The following is a 17,503-nucleotide window of genomic DNA, read 5'->3' on the forward strand; positions in this document are numbered from 1 at the left end:
CTTGTATGCCTTTTATTCCCTTTTCCCTTTCCCTTTGTAAATAAATGTATCACCTAACTTGGGGATTCTGTGTGATTCCTTCCAAGCGAGCCTTCGTACTAAGTCCAGAGCCTTCTGCTTGGTTATTGCTACAGGTCTAAGCTTTATAGAGTGCCAGCTTGGGCTCTTATTTCACAAGCCCTAGGAGTGTCCTGTAAGGTCTGAGAGTCCCCTGGCTCAGGATGAGGTGGACATAAGGGGTTGTGGCAACCTATTTCGCTGGGTTGGTGTTCATCCTGACCAACCTCTTGTCCCTGCCTACATTGCTGGGAGCTAGGGTAACTCCCTTCCTCCCTTCATACCTATAAATCCCTTCATCCAAGCCCTGTTCTCCTGAAGCAACTAATAATATTAGCCACTCTTGCAAAACCATCCCACCTCTGTGAAGAAGAGAAACAGGATCTAACATTACAGATCAAAGGATTTGATAATTCCATAATTATGAAACCTTCCATTCTACCAGCTGTGTTTAAGCCTCCCAGCTTGCAGAAATAAACGGGCATTGTTCTCCTAAATAATACCACCCACTGTGAACTAAAGCGAATCATTTAATCCTACAGCCTTGAAGTTGTACCAGTGGGTTATAAGTTATAAGCATTAATGTGAGAAATACATTTAACATTCATGCCACAGAGCTTGCAGCAGATCTTTTGTTAACACTGTACATCTTAACTGCTCTCCCTTTTGTCACCCAGAGTCACAAGGCCTACTATGCCTATCTAGAGGCAATTTCTGGTTGTAAGTAAAGTGAAGGCCCAGAAAAAAACTGGACCCCCCCAGACCATTTTTGTTTCCCCCCTCCCCAATTGGAAAAAATTAAACAGCTTTGGATTATGAAATATTTTCTTTTGGAATTTAAGACAAAGTATTTATATATTGTTATCCAGCTTTTACTTGCCCCAAAAATGATTTCTAAAAACAATGTAATATGAACACTTTTATAGAAAGACTAAAGATATAAAATGTCTGGAAATAATGAAGCCATGGGGAAATATATTTTTAATCCTCTCTGTAAGACTCCCAGCATGGTTAGTTCTTTCACTCTTAAGTAAAATTATTGATCTAAAGTATATTTTACTGATAGACATTTATGATCAGTTTCCCAACATGTGAGTGGAGTCACCATTGTGCATTCTTGACAGTAAATGTGCATTCTTTACAGCTTGGGTTTTGTTCTATAGGGTCCTGTGTTTCTGATACTTAGCAGTCATTTAATGTAGTTCTAATCTATTCAGACAATAATTACAAATTTACTGAGTTTACTTTTCAAAGTTTTAAAATATAGTGATAATTTTATGAGCAAATTAAGTCATACATAAAATAACATTAGGAACAGAAAGGCTGCTTTATGTTCCTAAAGCAGCCCTCTCCAACCGGGTGCTCTCCAGATGTTTTGGACTACAGCACCCAGCATTCCTGACCACTGGCCATGTGACCCAAGGCTGAAGGGAGCTGAAGTCCAAAATATCTGGAGGGCATCAGGCTGGGGAAGGCTGTCTTAAAGCAACAAAGTGGCTTTAGATCTGTAAAGAGCACTAAAACAATAAGTATTGCTTATTTTTCAATTTATCCAAAGTTTCCAGGTTTTTTTCCAGGGGAAACCTCCCGGAAAACCTCTGTTTTTTTCCCATGGCCTCAAAATTTCTGGAAATTTTACATCTTTAGTTGTTAGCCATTGAAAAAGCTTTACTGAGCTCCAAGACCTCTATGGAGAAGAAACTGGGATGGAACAATTTATTTGCATATTTAGAGCCTACTGTCTCCCCTGTTCTCAAACTTCCATGTTTGAACTGAAACATTTCAACGGTCCCTGCAGATACTTTAAAAACTTTCAATGGTCCCTCCAAACACTCTGAACTCGCCAACCACTACGTGCAATAGATTTCAAACTTCCTATGCCCTAGGAACCCTTTCTACATTTATTTGTCTGCATGCCTGACATAGAAACCTGCATGCCATATGTGATTCTGGGGCACATAGTGGGATGTGTTCTCAAGTCTGTCCTGTGTCATATTTACTAGGATTACATGAACCAAGAACACAGCCTATAACACCATTCTCCATAGAACTCTGCATTTGAGGGGAAGCATGGTAATGCGTTTGCCATTACTGATCTTCTCCTTAAAGAACCTTGATAAACTCCTAAGGAGCCCCAAGGTTTCTAGAAACATGGTATGGAAGCTACTAATCTAGGATAAATTGATACATAACATAGGGAAGTCACCAAATGTCATCTCTTCTCCATCATTCTTTCATGGTGAAGCTCTGATGGAATTGACCACATGGTCATATTTAAGTATCATCTGAAAAGATTTAGTTATTTATATATGACCACAACTGATTCCTTTGACTTCAGTGAAGGAAACCATTGTTACAGTTGGCAACTTAAACAGCTAGCTGATCCTTGACTCAAAAACTAACTTCACAATACAGGGCTTTAATATAGAGCAAAAAGAGAAAAAAGCTATGAAACAAAAGCAGCCAAAAGCTATAACCAGAATAGTGCAAAGAAATCTTTTTAGATTAGCCAAAGAACCTAAAACCTGATTATTGAGAAACAGAGAATCAGGGGGAAAAAATTCCAGAGATGATCAAAACTGACTGGACAATGGGGGGCAAATCTAGGCAAGCCTTATGGCAGCCTTCCCCAGCCCGGTACCATCCAGATGTTTTGAAGTAGCATCCCCAGTTGGGAAAGACTGGCTCATGGTCAATTAAGCTATCAAAAAAGCATTTCTAATGTGAACATTTCGATATAAAAAAGGAGATCTAATGCTTTCACTCCTTGACAATCCATCTGTACATTTGTAATTGATATTAAAATGTTCAAAAGCATTTTTGAGCAAGGAAGTGAGCAACTTTCTGATAGACGTCACTGATGCAAATACAGTCCATGAAGGAAGGGACTCACATTCCCAGCAGCCGAGTGCAAAACACATTGTTTCAAATTTCTTTGCCTCCCTGCAAATCTTTTTATATTGTCTATATAAATGTACATGACAATAGTGACAGATACAGACAATTCTAGGCTATTACGAAGGACGCTGCCAAGGACCCCGCACACAGTACAACCGAACCACGAAATATCAAACCAGAACATCTTATGTATCCATTACAGCTTCTCAAAATTAAATTTCTGTTGAAACAATAACTTTGGGCTACATGCCACCTGGCAGAAATCCAGAGGTTATAAGCAGCCATTTTTCCTTAGCACCTTTGACTACTCATCCTAGGCTACAATCCCATTCACAGTTACTTATAAGTAAATACTGCTGAAGTCAGTGAGACTTGCTGCATAACAAACATGCATAGAATTGGACTGATAATAACAAAAACCTCATTTCCAGTTACTGAAATTCACAATTTATATTTGATAAAAATGAAAGGGTTGTTCCCCTTTGCACACATGGGCCTATTTGATGCCATATTGAATCCAATATACATTTAAGTCTCTACCTCTGATTCAGAAGGCACTGTAATATTTTTTCTACATACAAATACTACTTACGTCACACAACTGTGGCATATGTTGCACTGGAACAACTCTAAAGCACCTTCTATAAATGTAACAGATGAAACCAGAGGCATGGGATATACAGGCATCTTACTTGAGACTGAGGTTGTTTCCAGACAAGGCTTTTATCCTGCAATTGCCCTGCCTCAAACACAGAATTTTATGGGGTCCAGATGTCATCATCTCCTTACATGCTTTCCCACTTCTTCCATCTTTCTTCTTACCAGAAAAAAATGTATGGAGGAGGAAAAGGCAGAAAAGCTGCACAATGCCTTTTGACTGGTAGAGTTAGAAGCCCTCTGTGTGGAAGCACACTGATACTCACAACTCCCATTGTGTTCTTAAAGCTTCACACTCTGATAACACACAAGGAAATCTTAAAGGCATCGCTGCAGCTAAATCCTAAAGGTAAAGATTCTACTTTTTTGTTTCAAAATCTCAGCTGGTGGGAAAAACTGCTGTAAAACTTAAATTGGATAACTTCAAGAGTGTCAACCCATAGCTCGATTTAACATAGCAATCATGTATGTCAAAGCAAGGGAAAATGTTTTAAACTTCTAAGAACCAAAATCAATTTTTTAGTAGCCAAGTAACTAGGGATTTTTATATTATAATATCAGTGGGTGGACAGAAGTCCCCCTTTCCCCACAAATTTTAATAAGACAAGAGATTATACCTTAAATGATTGGCTATAATTTTGGGTTGGAGGATGAGAGGCAACCCATGTTTTCTTTGCTAGCCTAGTCACTGTATTGAATAACTCCTGGGGTTTCAGCTGTAATTAAATGCATTCATCATAAAGGTTTTGCATTTTTTCCCATTTTTATTGTGAATTTTAACAAAACAAAACAAAAACATAACAAAAATAATAAATAATACAACATATTCTAAAATCCTCAGTTTCAAATATTACAGTATTCAAAAAATAAAAAAGGAAAAGAAAAAAATATGTTACACATAAACTTCAGTGAAAGCAGACCAAATATCCACATATAAGTCCATTTGCAAGTTACACTCTTTCAAATGTTGCTATTGTTGTTAAATCTTCGGTCCATTGCGTTATAGGCAGTGCTTTTATCCTTCCAGTACTGTAGTATCCGTCTTTTAGCAACCAAAAGGGCACAGAAAATCCTTTTACACTGACCATGTGTTACATTCCAAGAAGCAAGTAAGTAGTTTAAACGAACATTTGCATCATTAAATATTAAAGAGCTTTCCAATACAAAATTTATCCATACAATAACTTCCTCCCAAAACAAGGCAGCCACTGGGCATTTCCAAAACATAAGAATAAAAGAAGCATTGACTGCATTGCACCTCCAACAATTAGCTAAATTTGACAAGCCTTTACTAAAAAGACATTGTGGCATCCAATAGACCCAAAACAAGAGCTTTTGCTGAATAATGCATAACCGAAGATCCACTGAAATATCCAATACAGATGCCAAAACAGCGGACCATTAATTAAGCAAAATAGGACATTCCAATTCCCTGTTCCATTCCTGCTGTAAACCACTTGTTTCATATTTATTAATTGATAATAAATGTTTATAAACATGAATTGTAGGTCGATACATCTGATCAGCTTCAATAAGTATTTCCATTAGCGAAGCAGACTTTGAGGTAGTAAAAGCAGCAGGACCAAATCTAGATACCAATGAATGTTTCAATTGCAAGTACTGCCATTCTGCCGAAGCCGGCAGATCAAATTGATCTTGTGAAGTTGAAAGTACCAAAAACTCATCATCAACTCCCACTAATTGATCTAAAGTGAAGATCATCTTATCTGTCCAGGCCTGCCATAAAAACATTTTCTTGCCAATTCTTAAACCTGGATTTCCCCATAAAGTCAATTTAGCATGGGAAAATGGATCAAACTGTAATTGATGCGACATTATATATACCAGACTTCCCTAACTGCCAGAATTGTGGGAGGAGCTCTGTCTACTTTAATATGCCAAGAACTTAATGCCATCCATTTAAAGAGAGGCTCCAGAGAAAAAGATTCCAATACTGACCATGAAGGAAAATCTAATTTGAGTGGAAAAGACCAAAATGTAGTAGAGTTCAGCAAACAGGCCCAATGGTACATAGCTAGATCTGGAAAACCGAACCCACCTTCATTAATTGGAAGTTGCATCCTTTTTAAAGATATTCTTGTTGGAGAGGAACCCCAAAAGAATTTACAAAACAAAGCATTGCGTTTTTGGAAATATTTGCCAGGTATAAGTATAGGGATCTCATCATAAAGGTTTTGCATGATCCTTGGACTTCCAACCTTCCCCCTCCGCTTCTCTCCTTCCCTTGTGCATTGTGATTTGACTTTTCACCAAAACTGGTTTGCAGTTCTGATTTGCTGGCAAACTACATTTTGAGCAAACCATAGTTCATTCATTCTTATGTCAAACACACATTTGATACATATGAGGTCACCCACAGAATCACATATATAACACCAGTTTTAAAGGAAATGCACTGGCTGCCAATACGCTTCCGGTCGGGATTCAAGGTTTTGGTGATGACATTTAAAGCCCTAAGCAGCTTGGGACCTCAATATTTGTGGGAGCGCCTCTCCCTATATATGCCTGCCTGAGAACTGAGATCAGTTGGAGGGGCCCTCCTCTGCGTCCCACCAGTATGAGACATACACTATGGTGGGACATGGGAGAGGGCCTTCTCTGTTCTGACACCCTGGTTGTGGAATGCCCTCCCCTTGAAGGCCTGATTGGCACAGACATTGTTCTCGTTTCAGTGCCAAGTAAAAACTTTGCTTTTTACCAAAGCCTTTGAGGGCTAAATGCATTCCCTAGCACATTGCTTTAACTATTTCATTGTTTTAGATTTTAACTGGTATTAGCTTAATAGTTTAATATGTTTTTAGGTGTTTAAATTATCTATTGTTTTATACTGTTTAAATTGATTTTATCTGTACACCGCCCTGAGATCTTAAAGATATAGGGTGAGATAGAAAAGTTTTAATAAATTAAATAAAGTATACTTTTGATATTTGGAAGTGTTTTTATTAATAATATTTTATGCTTCCTCTCCTTTCCTTCTGAATATCAAGCTGCTTAGCTGATGTCTCTCCCATGTTACAGATATCCTATCCAGACTTATCACATCTAGGCTTTGTAATTACTCAGGGTCAATGTATACTTTGTTTCGCATGCTCATTATCAAATGCCAGCAAACAGTGGCAGGTAGCTAAGGTCAGGCAATGCATTTCTTGTTACCTCATGACCAACAATATGAATTCATTTAACAGTGTGTGATGGTTAAACCCAACATTACCTGGTATTAATTGCATTCTGGTCTACCTACTTAGCCAAGTAGATCCCTCAAATCAGTTGTGTGTCACATATTTTGCCATTTCAATGCAACCAGGACTTTAGAATTTTGAGCGAGATGCTCCAGAAATGGGCATTACATTCAAAAATATTCCTAGAATTAGCCATTTATTGAGTCGGGTATATAAGTGACCTTGGAGCATATGCAGACTCAGCAATTACCAGGATTAAGTCTTTTATTCAATCCCAAATTTATTTTTGAAATAACTTGGGAGGATTCCCATGCTACAAACGCAGACAAATATTTTTAGAGAGTTGTGGTTAGTGAACAGCATCACTCTTTGGAATACTGGAGATGGTATAAAGATATAAAGATATTTCAGCAATTTTCACATGGTCATTGTATGACACTGCTAAAGAGAACATTGCCTGAAGACTGATACTAACCCCACCTAGGCCTTTTTCACTTGTAACATTCTCCACACAGTAGAAAAGTGCTGAACAAGAACACAAGATGCCAAGATTTTACTGAGTAAAGGTTTCTCCTCAGAATGTAAGAGAGCCTTTACTTGTATTCAGTTATACTCCTCATGTGTAAGCCCTACACATGAGGAGGAGGAGTGGGAATTACTGTGCTAGCTCCGCCCCTTGCTGTTCTCGTTCCCCTTGGCACATGGAGGGCGACTGTCTGCTGAGCAGAGCCTCCTCTAACTGTGGAGGCTCCCCCCCCCCAAGATTTTAGGACCCTGAAAAATGGCCCTCTGCTTCAGACAGTTGTCCTACACATGCAGAAGGTGACAAGAACAGCAAGAGAAGGGGACGACGCTAGCATGCTCATCCCCACGCCCCCTCCTTCTATGTAGCACTTACACGCAAGAAGAACACCTGAATAGGGTTTCTATATTATCCTCCTTACCTTGGGAGGGAAAGTAACAAGTGAAGTGGTCTGTACTGCTCTAATTTGAATGTGGTGAATCCGTCACTTTCTTTCAATCTGCTTAAAAAAATAAATCTAGGATATCAAAACCACCTTGCTGCAGATGGTGGAACAAGATTCCCCCCCGCCCTAAATATCAACATTCTTAAGAACAAGACTCATTTTAACAGTCTGTAATTACTAATTAAACATAGGCACAGACACATGCAGCCAAAGTTACAACACTTAGACTGCTTTCACATGACATGACAACTCGCTATGGGCAGCAAGTTGCTGTGCTGTCCAAACCCAGCACGTTTTCCATGGGGTGGAAATAAGGTGGCTTATTTTTCATGAACAAGTCATGGTGAGAACCCATAGCTTGTTGTAGGGTTGTTCGTGCCCATGGTGGGTGGCCATGTCATGTGAACCCAGGAGAGTGATTTCATCATGGGCTGCTGGGATTGGCTACAGAGGCTCTTCGGAACAGCGGCAAAAAAATCTGAGGCGCTCTTCATGATCTCGCCACTGCCCACTGCAGCCTCCCTCACCAGTGACTGTCCTTCCACAGATGCCCAAATGGCACTTTGGAACAACCGTCACTCATTCGCCACTTTTTTTCCAGTGGCTCAAAGCTGCATAGATGGGATTGTACTCTTGGGGGGCGGGGGGCAGCATTTCACAGGTGCACAAATGCGCTTTTACGGGTGTCCCATATGTGAAGTCTTGCCTGGTCAATTTTCTTTTTATGTTTCAGTTGTCAAAGGGAGCAGCGAATCATACCACACAAGGAAACTGATAAGATGAGGCTGCATATAGCCTGATTTGCACACAGCTGCGAAGGACAGGGGCGAGAAGTAATAGCAAGACCCAGTAGCACAATTCAGAAGCACCAAAAATGGGGGGGAAAGGCGAACGGGGTAAATGTACCAAAAGGGGGCAGGAGATGACAATATCTCCTTCTTGGCCATGTGATCCTCTCTCTTAAGTATTGAACTGACACTTCTCACTTCTCATTTTAAAAAACCTAAATAAATTAAGAGCACAAGTAATAAAATAAATTCTGAATAATAGGTGACTGGATAATTTTTGGTGACATTATTTTGCAATGTCACAAGTTGAGTTATTAACTGAAGCTCAAAAAATGTATATCCAACTTGTTTTTATTTAATGTTGGAGCACAGACACCGATTCAGTTCTGATACAATACCAAATCATGTTTTAGAAATTTAGTGTAATGTGTACAGGCTAGCTGAAGTCTTGAGCTTGAGTGTTCTTCCCTCATGTGCTATGATTTCAGAACTTACTTCGTGGTTCTCAGCAAAGCAGTTTGTTGTTTTCCTGAATTGGAAAAAAACGGTTCATTCAAATCCTGCTTTGTGATCCTGGATTGTGGGCAAACTATGATTTTCGGAGAACCACGGAGTGCACACATCTTGGCACATGAGGGGAGGAAGAAATACATGAACCCACTGCCACATTGGGTCAGTTTACATGTAATACTAAACCATGGTTTGGTGTTGTGTGAATATGCCCTGTGCTAACGTACTCCCTCCTCCCCCTTCCTACTAGTCCTCCATCACTTCCAATTTAACAACCAACCAAGTTTGCCATTAAAACCAAAATGGGCAACATATGGCTTGCATTAGTCATCATTTGCCCACAAACCAGGACAAATACAGTTCAAACCATAGTTTGGAGTCCTAGTTTGTGGGTAAACAGTGGTTTGCACAAAACATAGTTTGCCTACTTTGAATGTGACAGCAACTATGGCTTGCTACTAGATTTGAAGTGAGGGATGAAATCAGGGCATGCAAGAAGAGATAGGGCTCCTTCACAAAGTACAAAACCATAACATCTGAATTGACTCAGTATTTATCATACCTTTATATGAAGCAGAAAGCCTGGAAAAGTTCAATTACAGCACCCAAATATGTCTTTTGAGAAGACAGGCAAAAGGTTTCCGGATAACTGAATCAGATTCCAAAGTATTTTAATTATGAAAATTAACTAAGAAGTCTCCCCTCACAATATTATCCATCAAGAGTCTTCCATGGAAATTACTTTATTTAGTGTTTCAATCCAACCACTGGCTTGTCCGCATGTCCAGCATTTGCATCTATTTTCTGATATGCTTGCTTACTTCAAGCACAAGCAGCTTCCCCCCAAGGTCACACGAAGTGAAGAGAGATTAGAGTGTCTTTTCTGATAAAATCCAGTGCCTTGGTTTAGGATTAAAGTGTTCATGCCAATTTAAAATCCTGAGAGGGTTGGCACAGTAGAATAAAACTTCAGAGGCAAAAGAATTAAAGCTTTTACATTAGAAACAGACTAATTTACACTATCCAACTTTACTATTAGAGGGCTTTTTAGCAACTCTTCTTACTGTGTCACGCAGAGTTAAAAATATAGCATGCTAAATTATATAAATTACACATAATCTTTTGTAGTTACATAAAGGGGGCCAAACAGCCTCCATTTCTAACAGGTATGGTTGCATGCTGCTGACTTGGTCGTTTCCCGGCTTTTGTGTAGCTTTTCCCATTCTAAAAGATTGAAATACCTTTCCTAAGGCTTGGTTACTGTCAGTAATAGTTTTAAGCTAAAAGATGCTGACGTTGCTGATATCTTGGCCCTGTCCCTTTGGCCTTTGGCTCCGCCCACTACTGGAATGCTGCCCTCAAGAGACTCTCTGAAATTGAATTCGACCCTTGGACTGAAAGAGGTTCTGCACCCCTGTGTTACAGGTGCACATACAATAGCAACAGTTGCTTTCGCATACCAACGCACAGAAATATTAAAAGTGAAGAAAAACATTTTCTCCAAAAGGGATTCCAGTTCAGCAATGGTATGTATTAATACCCCCATTATCAACGGACATGTACAATAGCTACTTCTTGCACATAAATAAGAATAAAGCCATCAATTTAAATTCCTCTTTTTTTAAAAAAAAAGGAAATTGGAGAGATATCGACCATGTTTGCATCTAATGACAACTCATGGATTGTTTAACCCATGGGTTGTTGGGAGAGAGTTGCCTCCTGCCCCCTCGCTGCTTCCACTTCGTTTCCGCTTTTGTAAACAACCCAGTTATGCCCTGTTCCTGGCTTGTTTGTTATGATGTGCTAATCCAGACCTCTGTGTTGTAGAGGGGGAAACAACCCCGAGTTTTAACCCATGTTTTGTTGTTTGTCCCTGGGTTATTTACAAAAGTGGAAATGAAGCAGAAACGGTAAGCAGGTGGGAGGCAGCACACTCAACAAGACAGCACATCTGCTCCTGCATGGACCCGACTAACGATGGGTTGCTTAACCCATAGTTGGTTATGACATGCAAATCAGGTCACTGATATAAGCAGAGTTTCCAAATGTTTCCATGTTACTGCCTGCTCATTGTAATGACCTTTTATTTGAATAACTCTGGGACCTCTCTGCTCCAATATTCCATCAGACCCTTCAGGGTAGCAAAACCAAGCCTCCATAAATAGTACAGAGCAGCTAAAACAAACACTCACCTACACCACTTTCCTATTTTTGATCCTTATTAAAATATAAGTAAAATATGGCAGGGAAGGGAACTGTGCTGCAGTATGGAATAGCACCACATATGAAAGGGGGCACTGTTACAGCAACCACTCCACACACAAAAATTCCGAACTAGAATCTCTCAGGGTGAAACTGACTATATATTGTCACAGCCAATGTGTGTTCATGTTCAAGATAATGAGCATAAACTCCCCAGCAAATGCCCCTCCATAGCTGTTTTTACTTCAGCCAGATTTACTTTTGGTTTCAGAGTGTGGCAGAGAAAAATGATTTTAAAATGCTTGTGATGGCATTTGCAGGGGATAACTGGCAGGAAAAGTTAATTCGGCCTATTCTCCCCTGCAAATGCTCCCATTCTATATTAATATTACGACACAAGTTAGAAACCTCATGCTTGCCCCATAATATGCAATTCTGCCCTCAGCAGGATAGGGAAATCACAGCGGGCATACATTTCAAGGTGTTTCTATAACAGACAAAGGGACATGCAATGAAAGCCTTTGGAAAAAAGCTAATGATGTACTTGAAAAGAAACCATATAGCTGATATAAGTCATTAAATATTTACTGCATACATTCTTGCAAACAAATTGTGCATTTTAAACAGGTGCACTACAGTCCTGAAAGGCAACTAAGAAATGCATAAAATAAAATAAAAATAAAATAAATAAAATGGCAAATACATTTTCTGTCAATGTCTGTCAATCAATTTCAACTAACAATTCTATATCACATCTGTCCTTTTGACATCTGTTGTTACTAGAATATTAACACTGTTACCCTATTAAGGAAATTCTAATCAATTAATCTTATGAGTTTTAATTACTATAAATCAATGAAGTCTATACATATTTAGATATGAATAAAATAGTTAAGAGGGAAACATCATCTTTGTGCTTTGCTTTTTAAGATGATGCATATACATTAGAGTAGGAACCATCTTAGATAAAGCAATTCCTTCTGTATGAGGAAAGTAGGAAAATCTACTTTGGGGGGCAAGTACATGTACAATAAAATGTGTCTATATAGTTTGTATAATCTGCTGTCGGATTAATCAACAAATATTGCAGCTTTATGAACTTGAGCACGCTCCGGGAGAGAGCGGAGGACAGGAAGGTCTGGCGTGCTATGGTCCATGGGGTCACGAAAAGTAGGACACAACTTAACGACTGAACAACAACAAATTGCAGCTTTCTTTAATAAATACTGGGCAGAAAAAAATCGGATTGTACTTTGCCTTACCATTAGTATCTGCAAATTTCTGAACATCAGCCAGGGTTTTCAACTCGTTCTGTGGGCATGCTGACACACAGAGAGCAATGGATTTGATCTTCCGATGTACCAGATCTACATTGCATGGCTCCAAAAAGAACACATACCTTTAAGAAAACACATACCCAAAAAATTTAAATTAGACCAAGCACAGACTAAAATTAAGTTTCAGTCAATAAATATTCTATTACTAAAGAAATTCCTAAATCTCACTACAAACATCATGAGTTCCCCCCCCCTTCATTTACAAAAATGTGTGACCTTCTTCTCTCGAACGTGCACTTGCTAAACTTAACATAGAACTTAGGAGTGTGTGTTTTTAAAACTAAACTATTTTTGAAAATACACTTCAATTAAAATCAAGGTGGAGCCCCTTTGCAATGATGAATGTATGCTTGACTATCATATGAGTATCCTAAATACTCTACATTTAGTCTTAGGCAATCACCAGGAGGCAAAGACAGCAGATATGAAAACAAGAACTGCCTGCAAAGGACTGTGGTGCACCAAAGGATAAAGAACAGCAAGCAACTCACATCACATCTGCCCAAGCACACCATTACTTCTCATTTCTCATTGATAGTTTTCCTCCTGAGATACCAACTATTTTTTCCTGGTTACATTTGACTAAGAACAACATTCTTAAAGTGTATTTCAGGGTATACCATCAGGATATTTAAAAACTAAAACTGATATTTAGAAACAAAAATTGATATCTGTATGCACACAATGTTGGCCACAATATTTCTTAAATGCCTTTCATTTTAGTGAGAATGGACTCGAGTGTTGAGTCTACAGATTAATTTACAAAATACTGTAGAGAAGGCCTGTTCTATATCTTGTACAGAAAACTTACTTTAATCGATTGTTCACAATTACAGATTGATCTCTAGCAAATTAATGTGGTACAATTCATACAGCTTCAGCATTTCCATTATAAAATGCACCTTACAGTAACAACATAAGCACTACGCCCTTACTCCACAATGAAACCTGCAAAATGATCATTACCACCCTACTCTCACACTAAAATACCAAGCAAAAGTTGCTTAGTAAGACTGTATTAGTAGCTTTCAAGCAAAACAAAGTTCTCAATGTGTTTTGATGGATAAAGATGATTGAGAACAGCTTTTCATTTAAAACAATTTTCCACACCAGTGGTCTGTAATTCAGTAGATTTTTTAAAAGATACATTCACAGGTAACTGATTTTGTTCACAGTAACTTAAAATACCTTATCTTACTGGACTTTGTAATTTCCCTTATTTTACAAGTTTTGGAAAATCCGCAGTATCCCCTGTAAATTGGAATTCTGGATGTGATTTCATTTGGACCTCTAAAACGTTACATGCAATTTCTGCTAGAGAATAAATTTGCATAGATATGAGCTCACACAAAAAGGCAGGAAATTGTACTTTCTGAGCAAAAACTATGCAGGTTAAAGTAAAGACAAAATCATATGGATGTACAAAAAAAATTAAACATAATGAAGTGAGCTCAACAGCATTCCCAGTACTTGTTAACTAGTATGTTAGTCGAAGATTCTGCTAGACTTATTTTACAAAAGGAATTACACATGGGTCAAAATTGACTTTATTTTTTTTGTGAACATCAATAAGAAAACCAGGGGATTGTACAAGGAACATGGGTTCATCATCCTAGCACAGGGGTGGCCATCGGGGGGGGGGGTCTGGGGGTCACTCCCCCCCCCCCGATTGCATTGCTGCCGCCACTGCCAACCAATTCGGCAGTGGAAAAACAAAAACAGTAGGTTGCCACCGAAATTCAGCAGCAAACCACTATGTAGCCATAGAAAGGCTAATTTTAGCTTGTTTTCAATTTTGAATTTTGGCGGCAACCCACCCGTTTTTAAAGGGTGGGGGCAGCAGGAGTGGCAGAAGAGGGCGGATGTGTTGTTCAATCCTGTCCTAAGAAAACTCTTAATTTCATGTCAAATGTAGTCCCTTAAAATAACATTTCAATCAGCCCAATAAAAATAGGGTTGTTTTTCACTCTTCATATGAGTTGTAATGAACGAGAACCAAGGTTCTCTCCCTCTCAGTGCAGGAAAAGTATGGGCACACAGAAGCCTAATGCTGCAGTTTTAAGTTCCATTGAAAATAAGGTCTCTTAACTGGCAAGCAATTGTTTAAAAAGTGTAAAAGCTTTCATTAAGTATAAGCTTAATGAAAGCTTCTACAGGGTATAAAGATAGAAAGGTTTTTCCTGATGTGCAGTCAGTGCTTTGTGTACTCTTCAATGGACTTCAGGTTTCAGGGAAATTAGCGTTACATTATCCACTGCTTCAAAAATAAGAAATATGCAGATTAGTACACAACATGTGCAATACTTGCTACCTTTGCTTATTACAAGAGTAATAAGTTTCATTATCACCCAAACCAATGTTTTACAAAAGAAGTGAGGACTTTTGGACTTCAAACATAAGCAACAGAAATTCTCAAGTTTTATCTTTACTTTTCTGCTTCCTAAGAGTACTGTGAATACTACTGATGCAAAGGCAGTCATTAGTGACTATCCATAGTTTAGCTCCTCTTACCAAGTTGATATGCAAAATACTACTGGCTTTCGCATTCTCTGTATTAAAGACTAAGTCACTTTCAGCCCATATCCCAAGGTTTGCAGTAATAAAATGTCCTCATTACTGCTTGAGTGTTTACAACTCTTACCATTCCTTTTCCAAACATCACCATCAGCCTTAAGACAGGCTACTGTTGGTGCAGGCTCTGTCGATGCAGACAGTGTATATTCAACCATAGAAGTTCTGTACTACAACAGCAGCAGAAAAAGCATAAAGAACATTTGCTTTTTGTAATATCTTGCCTGATGAAGAGATCTGGAGATCTCAACAGTTTGCATATTTTTTTTGACCTTTCAGATGGCCTAATAAAGGTATTACACTAATATGGATTTTGGATATTTTCACCTCTACTAATCTTAGTATTTAAATACTCAGACCATCTGTGCCATTAGTGTTACGTGAGGTTTACAACTCACTTGAGAGAATTTACAGCAGTTACTTATGCAGTATTAAGAGCACTAAGGTTCAAAGGTAGTTAATTATTCAAATTCTGAGATTATTTCCTTTATTATTGTGGTATCTGTACCACAAAATTCATTCTCCCCATCCCACTCACCCACTCAACAGCCTGCAAATTTCCTTTCACCTATACACACAGTATTTATTCTGGTGCAATTTATCTGTGGAGATGTGTATCTCTGTGGCAGGAATGCATTGTGATTAAAAAATAAATAAAGGCAGTGCTAAATAGGACTTCGAGAAAGATGATTCTTTCTCTCCTGACTAGTACCACTGTCAAGCTACTGAGAAAGCACATCTTCTGCACACACAAGTTAAGAATCTAAAACTTTTCCACATTAAAGACCTAAGGGAATTCACCATTTATAAGCACAGCAAGCTGCTGCAGTACCCAAGCCAGTCTTCAATCAGTACATCCCACCTAGGTTTTCCAATTTGATTGATTTCCTGTCATTCCAGACATCTGTACACTGGCAAATGAGCATGATACACCAAGCAGTATGCTCAATAATAGCCTAATTGCAATCTTTCCAAGGTAAGTATGTTTGTTACTATAGGACTTCAAGGCTGTGTGTGTGTGTGTGTGTATATACGTGTGTATGTGTGTGAAAGAGAGGGTGGGGGAACAATCTATATATAATTTATTGACCATACTTCTACCCTGCCTCTTAACTAAAAAGATTCACAAGGTAGCTTACAACGTATAAAATAATACCATCAGCCATTAAAACGACAATAAATACAGTAATAAGCAGTGAAAGTCAAATAAAAATCAGATAAATCCTAGTGTCACACTGTATTAAAGAAGCAAAAACAGTGCAGTGCCTTAAGTTCTTTCAAACCAAAAAAAAAAAAAAAAGCATAAAAGAGGGTGCCTGACAGAGACATAGGAAGGGTGTTCCATATGTGAGACACCATGACTGAGAAGGACCTGTTCCTTGTTACCACCCACCTCACTGCAGAAAGAGGGGATCTGTGAGGAGGGGCCTTGATGAAGCTTTTAAAGATGAGAGCCAGTGTAGTGTAGTGGCGAGAGTGACGGACTGGGAGCCGGGAGATCCGGGTTCTAGTCCCCACTCAGCCATGGAAGCTCACTGGGTGACTCTGGGCCAGTCACAGACTCTCAGCCCAACCCACCTCACACGGTTGTTGTTGTGAGGATACAACGGTGAGGAGGAGGAGAATGTAAGCCGCCTTGAGTTCCTTGCGAGAGGGAGAAAGGCGGGGTATAAATGCAATAAATAAAATAAATAAAATATAATAAATAAAGGCCACACGGGTGATCCTCCAAGTACCTAGTTCCTAAGCCTCTGACATCATTGTTTCAGGGGGAAGAAATGTAAAAATATTTCTCGCCACCTGAAAAACTTTTGCCAGATGGTTTTGTGCAACAGACACAATAGTGACAGAAAAGTAGTTACACTTTGCTATCACTGGCACCATGAAGCAGTCTTGAAGATGACCTACAGCCCAAGACTGACTGTGCACATTTCGAGTCTTACACTTCAGCTCTAGCTGCTCTCAGCTCCTGTGAAAAACAAAGAGGCAAGTGAGCTCTATGCAGGGAAGAGTTCTCTTAGGAGTGATTGTGTCACATCTGCATCTCTCTTGCTATTTAAGAATGTATTAAATACTCCTCTTTGAAGTAACTGCTTTATTCTGTAGGATCAGAAGTATCAGGAAAGAAGGAGAATACTGGCATAATCATGGGATCATTGGCTAATGAGTGAAACTGAAGGTGCCCCAACGATCTTGGTGGTAGAGAGCTGAACTCTGTTGAAATACATGAGCAGCTGTCAACATATCATGCACAGTTCTTTGGATTGTTAAAATTAGGGCAAGCTTCCCCAACCTAGTGTCCTCCAGATGTGCTG

At 39.0% G+C, this 17,503-nt stretch overlaps 1 protein-coding gene across 2 annotated transcripts in view; it reads right to left on the minus strand.

The window, feature by feature from the left end:
- Nucleotides 1-17,503, minus strand: part of SLC44A1 (solute carrier family 44 member 1) — a 103,948-nt gene that overhangs the window by 47,317 nt on the left and 39,128 nt on the right. For both annotated transcript variants that reach the window (XM_084834779.1, XM_084834778.1), the window contains exon 4: nt 12,543-12,679. In XM_084834779.1, coding sequence (XP_084690905.1) covers nt 12,543-12,679 — 137 coding nt within the window. The remainder of the gene's footprint in view (nt 1-12,542; nt 12,680-17,503) is intronic.

Source organism: Heloderma suspectum, chromosome 2, assembly GCF_057233095.1.
Source record: "Heloderma suspectum isolate Gila_16-S chromosome 2, 16-S_ref, whole genome shotgun sequence".
NCBI lineage: Eukaryota > Metazoa > Chordata > Lepidosauria > Squamata > Helodermatidae > Heloderma > Heloderma suspectum.